Source organism: Acanthaster planci, linkage group LG05, assembly GCF_054643075.1.
Source record: "Acanthaster planci isolate LZ-2023a linkage group LG05, COTS_SCS, whole genome shotgun sequence".
NCBI lineage: Eukaryota > Metazoa > Echinodermata > Asteroidea > Valvatida > Acanthasteridae > Acanthaster > Acanthaster planci.
The window spans coordinates 5,837,367-5,846,981 of NC_141781.1; the positions used below are offsets into that span (position 1 = coordinate 5,837,367).

The window sequence follows — 9,615 nt, forward strand, 5'->3', positions numbered from 1 at the left end:
CCCGTTCGTTGGCTAGCGCTTCTGCTCTCTCGTTGACTTGACGTTTGAATTCTTCTTTAGAAGTTTCTTTAGTTTCTTCCAATTTTGTAGACGTACGCGATCTGATCTTTTCTTTCATTTCGTTAAACTTTTTCAGCTCGGATAAAATAAGGACAAATTCCTCCTGAGAGATGTCACCGTCTTCAATCGCGTGAGATGCATATTCCTCAATGGTGTTTAATTTAGCGTCTGCCAACATTCGAATTTGGTCGTGTTTTTTAGTTTTGTGGGTGAGTCTACGGGAGGCGTACTTTAGAACCGCGTAACTACCAAACGCACCGATAGCGATGCCTCCCATCACAAGTCCGACGGGCCAGGTAACGACTCCCAAAATGGCGGGAATGCCGACGGCTGCCGAGGACGCGCCCAGGGCTTCCACGCCGTACTCCACGTATCCGAGTGCGGTTAAAAGTCGTTTGATCTTTTTGTAACTATTTTCTCTCGCGTCACGTTCTCTGAGTCTGTATATTTTGGTTTCCTCTTGTTCAGCCGAGTTTAAAGTCAACTCCGGGTGTTTACTTAAATCCGGGTATACGTTAGTCGTCATCTTTTATTATAATATTACTTTTATAATTACGCGTTTAAAAAAATTTCTAACTCGATTAAAATTTTGCCGATGTTATTCAAGAGCTCGCCTCTATCGTTTTTAACAGAAAAAGTCAATTCACTGATGTTCCTGTCGATTAACTTTTTAGGCGTTTCACAGTGATTGTAGGTGCGAGGCTCGGTAGATAGCACGTACAGCAAGTCTAAAGACTGCCGTTATAAAAATTGTAAAATGTATTTAATTGTTTGCAATGAATAAACGCGAGTTTCAATGGGTTTAAATCGTACTTGCCTTCGTAAATAACGTTGGGTAAAAGTTTTATTTTGGGTAAGTTCAGTAGCTTGGACACTTCTTTGTTTAGTCGCAACTTGAGATTGGGGTACGTAGTGGCCAAAGTCACTCGTTTAGATTCTGAGTAAACCTTAAAAGAAACGCCCGGAATCGAGTTTAACAAAAAGTGAAACCAGTCCATGCTATAATAACCGGTGAATACTACGATGCTTCCTCTTTGACCCTGTGGTAATGGTTCAGATGAGCTTCGCGAATGAAGTCTGTCGTATATAGGTTCATTTAGCCCCGTCAAAAACAGTCTTTTAGTCAATTCTCTTCTGGGTCTCGTGGGTGTTACGGGGGAGTTGGTGGTGGTAGGTCGAGTCGGGGGATTCCCTTCGCGAATTTCTTCTAAAGCTTGTCTTTGCCCCTCGAGCAGTGAAGCTGATTTTACTTTTTTATTGTCGATATCATAAGCTAAACGAGATCGCGTTTCTGATGGTTGTCTTTGGTTTAACTGGTCTTCTAAAGTTTCGATTTCTTGGTTTAGCTGCTCAATTTCATCAGCGATGATTCTGAATTCTTCCGCTAAATTTCCTCTTTTATTTGCTTGGATCAATCTGTTTTTAGCCGTTTGTACTAATTCTGAATTGGGAGATACGTCCGTTCTTTCCACTGAGGATATTCCGGGAGGTCGTTCGCCAAGTACCCCCGCTGGCCTACCGTCCAAGTTTGTATCCCACTCAATTTCAGTGGCGTTTATTACGTTAAAAAATCCAGCTTCAAAATGAATATTCTTTACTCGGACGACCTTGTCGCCTTTGGTGTTGTTGATGACATCTCTCAATTTAAACGTCTGCTCGCTCTCGGTTAAGTAAAACGTGTGAGTCTCCATTTTATTATATACATTTTAAAAAATCTTGTTTGGCGAGGTTTAATTTGTCGAGGGCGTTTTCCCAGTGCTTATCCGAAACTTTAAATAGATCTTTCACTTTAGATTCGGTTTCCCCGGTTGCCTCTTGATAACACACCGCGATTAAAGCCTTCAACGGTTTACCTCTAGAGATCTTACCGTCTAAATCCTGTTTTAACTTAAACTCTATTTCACCCGCTTCGCCGTTTTTAAAACAAATGTTATACTTCTGCAACGTTTTTCTCGATTTTGGTGGGGGTGGTTTCCTCCAAACGTGATGCTTGTAATATCTATCTCCCATGTCAGTGGGGGTGAAAGAAGTGAGCGAAACGAACCCAAAAATTAGACTGCAATGTTTACACGCGTATCTTTCATCTATTTCAAGTATTTGGTGGTTACAAGGAGGTATCGGTTTACTTTGTTTTTGAGATCCCGCTATGTGTACTTCCTTTAGATTCAGCAAGTGACAAAGTTCTGCATCAGTCATCTTTTATATATAGTTCATTTATTTAAGGTAAAAAATTAACCTGGGATTTCTACTTTAATTAAATTTTCGACGTCAGCGTCGTATTCAATAATTTATTCAATTTTGTATAAATCCGCGTCGAGTTTCGTCAATGAATCGGGCAGTGGCTCATTCTCTAGCGCGTGCCTCAGCTTTTTATGCTTGCCGTCTACGAGCACCACGTGATCCATTCCTTCCAACTCGACACAATTTACGCAGCAGGTGCAGTACGTACAACCAAAACACTCGATACAATGGGCACACTCGTAACAGTCTTTGCAACTGTCCAAGGCATTTGAATTTCGGCAGTCGTATGAATTAAAACAAGCCAAGTAATTCATACATCTACCGCAATCGTCGCTGGTGGAGCAATCCTTACGCCTGACGCAATCGTTACATTGGTGACATTTGTGGCATTCTTTACAATCGGTACATTTGCGTACCATTTGTCTGAATTCTTTTCTGCAGAACAGGGACAGGTTAAATTTTGATAAGATATATCGAAAAACCATTTTAATTTCTACGAGATCGTATAATTTGGTTTGTTTGTGCCGAAGTCATAATAGAGCGAAGCAGCTTTGCGCTGTGCCTAGTTTAATACTTGATACATCTCAAGTGTTGTCACGAACTGCATTCCGCTCTAAATGGCTAGGTATTCGCATGGATGTTTTTAAAATATAACGCTATATGGAGCGAGACCAAGTCAATGGTACCAAGGCGAATTACCGGTTACGACGTGTTGCGGAGAGCCATGGTGAAATGGCCTAAAATAGGATCTTTATCGAAAAAAGAAGGCATCAAGACTGACGACATGAAATAAACATCAGACAATATGTAATGCTCTCATAAACAACCGCAGTTGCAAGTATTATTGACTGTTAAGCTGCTGATGATAATCTCAATAATATTTGCTTAAAATCTATTTACGGATAACATCATTTCCCTGCTTTCCAAAGCTTCACTTTACCCACAAAAGCTGGAAAATACCACTACATCGAAATCTACCAAATTCATCACATTTCACCCAACTCATGCAATAGGGTGCTTGAATATAATATCGTCAGAAGTCAACATCGGATCTCTTTTTTCAAAGTAATTATGTCCGAATTTTAGATTAAATTAGGGTCGGGATTGGAGGGGAAGAAATTTAAAGAAACCGAAAGAGAAACGTAATATCCTTTAAAATTCATCAACCTCTACCATAATAGAGACTACGTAACACTGCAGAAGACTTGACAAGGTAGCTGATAAATGTATGTCATCAATTTGTCGCGGGTGTCACGAAGTGACCAATGCCAATCTCAGAAAATCTGGAGTTTTTAGTGCATTTAGACGTATACCGAAATCTTTATTTTCATAGAAATTTTGAATTGACGGTTTATGGAAGTTCTGAACGAAGAATTTCTCGCTATTTCCACTTACTGACCAAGTTTCTGTCATGCAAACACGTTTAAGAATTTTGTCGTTTTGTTTTCATTTTTGAAATGAAATTATTCCAGGGCCAAAAGGTCTCCGCTTTCTGGTCAGGGGCTGATGCGACGACGCCGCTTTTTTCTTTTTTGCGGTCTGAATTTTTTCACTAGAAAATGATACTCGCAAATAAGCTAATACGTACGTACCACCACTACCAACACTGAAATAGACTGGCCACTCACTATTTACTGTTTGAAGGCGTTTCCAGTTTGTAGATGTACACAGGATATAAGACCACCTCGTTTGTCTGGTTCTCAGATGTCCAAGTATAATACAGAAATGGGGGCCAGGAGGGACTCCTTTACTTTACGTAGGCCTATTACTCCACCGTACCAATCAAAAACACCTTAAAATTACGTTGTAGCAGAATTCTAGTCGACCAGGCAAGTTTGGCAGCTTTTGGATATCGTATATACCAAAAACCTTTTTTTTATTTTGGCGATAAGAAGGTCTAAGGCGACGCGCGCGCCGACCACAAACCGGAGACTTTCTTTTGGCCTAAGGGGGACTTTAGAGGGATAATTTTTGGATTCTATATTTTTTTATGGACTATTTGGGCTTATGCACCAGGGACTACAAAGTTTTGCATTGAAAATCTAATTTGGTCTTCTACATGCAAAAACACAAGGATAATGGGACTAGCCACGAATAAGACTACATTATCAGAAAAAAAATTGCTTAATAATGTTTCGAAGTTTTCAGTGATTTGGTTTCGTTTTTAAGACCAGAAGATAACAGAATATCTCAAAGTTGCCTGTAAATATATATTTAGTTTTGTGTGACAAGCCTCGACTGTTTTGTACCAAGATTCGCGTAGATTTACCTTAAAATTCCATTCAAGTAATTGTAACGTAGACGTTTTACCCCTACGACGGAACCGATTATAATTCTAAAGCATCAGAAGAGCGATGTGGTGGATCTAGCGGCGGCGGTAAAGTCTGAATCGTCTGGACTTCCTGGTGAAACCCCCATGCCCCTTGACTTGGACCTTGACGCGAGCCGAGATGCGCCGAATGTAACCTCCTTTGCCGACGACTTTGACATGGGTCAGGCCCACGCAGACTCTCCTGCGCCTCCTGAATATTGACCAACGTCGTCTGATTCTAATGCAGCGCCTCGATTGGTTGGCGCCCACTGTGGAGAGGTAACGGGAGAGGTACACATTACTGTCTTGCTTTGGACAGCCTGGAATCAATCTGAAACAATATTTGGATACCGGATGTTTCGCTTTTAACAGACGTATATACATGTAGACACTAAATGACTCAAGAAAAATGGCCCTGGGACGCAGGGTAACCATCTCCTCAGCAAGCTTGCTAGCATTGGCTGCAAAATTCATGGCGGATTAGATGCTGATACCGCTGTCAAATATGTTTGTAAGATTTTGTGTTTGCATCGGAAAAATATTATGTCGGTGAAGGGGAATAAAATCCAATATAAAAATCAAGATCTTTTCTCTCCATGATAAAACCTATCCCCAATTCATGATTATAATTCCTTGGGATAGTTCTTCAGAAATGCACGTTTCCACATTATGAAAACAATCGTCCAGTTTGAACATGGAGTTTTCGTGTAATCTGAATACGCTTTATTCTGACTAACTTTTTGATTAAACATATGCAAAAACGAACTGATTTTCTTCGCAACATAAGTTTAAGATATATAAATTGATTTGTTTTATTCGTTGATATTCGTTTTTAAAAAGGGCGCTACCCGGCCCGTAACACGTACGAACACTTTCGAACATTTTTTGTATATAGTTTTGTCTAGCCCTTACCCCGCCGTTTTCCGCGTAGCTGTTATTCATTCAAACGCCAATGCAGGAGAAAAGTTATCCAAAATTTGAAATTCGCATACAAACCTAGGAATCTTACCTTGGAAGGCCTTCCTGACAACATGCTTCTTATTGATGGTAGCTCTATATCTTATTTTGCCTCGTCGGTAAGACGCCCTTACGCAGACTGAAAGTAAACAGTTCGTAAAAATATAGAAACACATACAAAATGGATTGAAAACGATTTAACTCATTGAGAGAAAATTACAGTTTCTTTCTGACTTATCATAAGTTGGCCAAACTCGGGGATTTTTCACTGGTATTTAATCTGTGGACTTCAAATACGCTTTTGAAAGACTAAAGTGAGGGGAAAATTATCTAAGTACCGAAACAGGATTTTGCAACGACATGAAAATGAAAGTCGGAGCAAACGGGATTCAAAGCCATTGAAAGATGGTACAAAACACAAAAAGCTTTAGCATTAATATGTCAGGGAGTACTTACCGTGGAATCTTCTCCTAAAGAAACAACACTGGCGTCGTCGACATTTGAAACGACCGTGTCCCTCAACTTCGGGATCGGGACTAGTGGCCGTTTCCAAAGCTGAGGGAAATAATCAAAAACAGAATGGAATAACAAAATGATGCTTGAGATCATAGAGAGATGATATCTGATGATTTATACCGATGCCTTTGGGGTTAGCATGGACAAGAGAAGATAAACTGCGTCGTAGTAATTGCCAGTCCGATTTTTGTACCACTTGAGCGAAAGTGAACATCATGCTTACAACTGTATGACGCCAAATCGGTGATGGTAAGCGTCCTAAATCTCCCAACACCATTAGGCCAAAAAAAGTCTCCAGTTTCTGGTCGCCGCACGCTTCGCCATAGACCGGCGCGGCGGCAAAATAAAGAGGTCTTTTATTTTGCTTAAAACGATTTCCAGAAGCAGCCAAACCTACTTGATCGGCAGGAATTCTACTACTGGGTAATTTTAACGTGTTTTTGATGGTTGGGGCTGAGTAATCATGTACAGTGAGGGAATCCCCTTAGGCCCCCATACATTTCAGTCGGGCACTCTTATCAGATGACGTCATTCCTGTATCTTTACACGGAGGCAGTGTCGATGTCCGAATCAGTAGGCTGCGGCTTGATATTACGCATGATTCTATGGGAACTGGTCGTGGATGCTGCCAAAAAGTCGGTGTAATTTCTGGCCGTGGCCAATTGATTCGGACTTAAGCCCACGTCTGTGAACCAGACAAACGAAGTGGTCTTACGTTCTGCTTATATATACAAATTGAAAACGTTTTTAAGCAACCAACCGTAAGGGGCCAGTCTATTTCAGTGTCGGGTAAGCAGTAGCGGTAACATACGCATGCAGTGGCGATGGACATCGTGCTATAATAACCATACATGTAACAATGCATGCATCGTCAACTTGCCAACAACAAAGGTAGATTACAGTGAGAGCAGATTTTGTTTTTGGAGCTGAACTTTTCCCCCCAAAATAAAAATAAAACTCTCATGATTTAGATGATATACTGTGCACATTGTTTTCCGTTTTAGCTTATTTTATATGCAACTTGTTTCTTATCAGCTAAAACGGAAAACAATGTGCACAGTATATCTTCTAAATCATGAGAGTTTTATTTTTATTTTGACTCTGGAGCTGAACTGTTTTCATCTATTTTTTCACATTTGAGGTGCAACTTGTTTCGTCTAAGCTAAAGCAGAAAACGCTGCGCAAAATATGTCATATACTGCTACCTCTTCCACGAAAATTTCATTTAAGACCGGAAACTGGAGCTGAACGTGTCTTTTTCACATTTAATTTCTCCTTTGTGGTTCCACTACAGTATTTTAACAAGCTCAATCTTACCAAGAAAAGAGGCACTTGTATGAGTGAGATGACTGAATCCATTGCCTGTTGTAATATTTATGGTCTTTTTATTAATTCAAAATTGTTAATTCACACTTCTCAAAGTAACAAGGCCATGCGCTCTAACATCACTTCTACTAAAGGAAAAAAAATGAGAGGAAAAAAAAAACCACTTTCGGACCGGAGTCTTTTTTGGCCTATAGTATCCCAACAAGTTGAACATCAAAATGCCAATGCTTTGCGTCACTTTGTTCGCCTTTTCAAAGCCATTTAGCTGAACTGGTGAAGATGAGAGTGACGTATTCATTACCAATTCAGATGCTTTTCGCATTTGCACTGAATGCTGTTTACTCATGCTTCGCTGAATTTCTTAACTTTGACATTCAGAGCCCTGGGTAGAAATCACATTGCGTCAGCGCCCCGGTTGCGGATGTCGCGATTCTCTGTTTTAACATCGCACTTGAGAAACAATGCATGGCCAATATGCCTGGGGAGTAGCTCTCGTTTTTTGGTAACCGACATTTTGTGCATAATGATCCCGTGTAGCACTTCCCGCGATCGAAAAGTACAGGTCAAAAGGGCAGATTTGCTTGATTTTCATAAACGGTGCTTATGGAATTTATGTGATATTTCGTCGACGCTCTCACGAAGTGATGAGAATCGTGCAAAACAGATATCCAAGAAAAACGCATTTAAAATGCGACCTATTTTCCGCATTTTCGACCACTTTTGTTTTATTGAGTATAAGGTTTAGAAAATGCTAATCCACACTACTTTGTAGATTTTTTTGTTTTAATTAAACAGCAATTCGTTTAACATTTTTGTACAGTTTGTAAGGTTGCAAAACCTGGAGGTCTTACTTTCTTCCCCTGTATACTCTATTCACGTTTTTGATCTTTGATCTGATTCCACAAACCTGTTTTATATATTGCAAACTGTCGACAAGGATGGCACCAGACTTTTTATAATTCCGTGCGTTTCAAGCCTCCCTTTCAAAACTTTTAGGAATCTGGCAGACGAGGTGCAATTCTATGTGCTCAGTCATGAATTTGAAATTATTCATCAGTGTAGAGAGATGCAAATTTGTCAAGAATTGTCATTTTATTGCTTTATTTGTACTCTCAACATTCAAAAGAGAAGAGTAAACCTCGCTTTCAAATTCAATATGACCGGCCCCGTGAATAAAGTCTATTGCATTAATGATCTCCATTATAACGGTAGGGAATTCTATATCTGCCGTCGTCCGTCGCGCGTCGTCTGTCGTTGTCACTTTTTGAGCCTATACGCGGGCGAAAAAATTGTCAAACTTTGTTGCATTTTACTAGTCTTGGTGAAAGATCGGGAAATATCGATTTTCCAAGTTTTTGTCACTTCGTGAGGTCGTTGAAGATTTTTTGGCTGATAAATCCTTTTAGCTCTGGCAAATGTTATTTTTGCTACTTAGAGTTGTCGCCAAAAACTAGAGGCTCTTTTTTTCTTTTTTCATTTTTTCCCGGAGGCGTATGGACATGGTGACAATTCGATTGATTGCTGATTCCAATACACTATTTATTTGATGGTAAATACGCTCAGGCCTACTTACCGTCAGTGTCTTGGTCTTCATACATCAAGGGAAACGCGGGCTCCTCGTCCAAATCGTCGTCTGTCTGATCGTCATCCTGATCGTCATCCCACTCCAATTCGGCTTCGTCGTCCATTTCTGCTGTGTCGTCATCCTCGGTAAAGTCATCGGATTCTACGGCCACTGCGCGGTCGTCGGTTGCATCGTCAGCAGCCACCACTGTCGCACCGTCGCCCAAGTCTGATGTCTCCGAGGAGACACCGTACAGGAAGGCCACACATACGAAGAGAGCGAGCAGCTTCATTATTCAGCAGTGGATCAGCAAGAGAAAACTGAACGACTGCTGGAAACTGTGAGTCGATGTGCTCAATTTCCGCAAAGTCGCCTGCTATTATAGGATTGAGGAAAGGGCGTGGTTTACTGAAAATTGGTTAATTGACTTCCAAGCTTCCATATATGTTGTCAATCAAACTATTAGAAATGTTCAACCCTTCCTACTGGTAGCAAGGCCGTGATGAGCGTTTTCAGCCATTTAGAAATTCGGTCATAAAGTTTGAATCATATATTTATCAATTGAACCACACAACTGCATGTTCCTCCATGTGGGCGGGTTTTCGATACTTTGGACCTATCAAATTGCCCCGTAAAGACA

The 9,615-nt window shown here is 40.5% G+C and overlaps 1 protein-coding gene across 1 annotated transcript; it reads right to left on the reverse strand.

Annotated features, from left to right (window-relative positions):
* Positions 1-3,109: 3,109 nt before the first annotated feature.
* On the reverse strand, positions 3,110-9,340 carry LOC147799036 (uncharacterized). The gene is made up of 4 exons (XM_087137443.1): positions 8,985-9,340; positions 6,026-6,124; positions 5,622-5,708; positions 3,110-4,881 (listed from the first exon to the last, which is right to left on the reverse strand). Exons 1-4 carry the CDS (start codon positions 9,265-9,267, stop codon positions 4,667-4,669), a joined length of 684 nt encoding a protein of 227 aa, XP_086993569.1. The 5' UTR covers positions 9,268-9,340; the 3' UTR covers positions 3,110-4,666.
* Between the last annotated feature and the right edge of the window lie 275 nt (positions 9,341-9,615).

What these genes read in the sequence shown, in the direction of transcription:
- LOC147799036 (XM_087137443.1), bottom strand. Translation starts at nt 9,267, where the DNA reads ATGAAGCTGCTCGCTCTCTTCGTATGTGTGGCCTTCCTGTACGGTGTC. An exon ending in TGAAGACCAAGACACTGACG is followed by an intron (nt 6,125 to 8,984) that starts GTAAGTAGGCCT and finishes TATTTCCCTCAG; the next exon opens with CTTTGGAAACGGCCACTAGT. An exon ending in CTTTAGGAGAAGATTCCACG is followed by an intron (nt 5,709 to 6,025) that starts GTAAGTACTCCC and finishes GTTTACTTTCAG; the next exon opens with TCTGCGTAAGGGCGTCTTAC.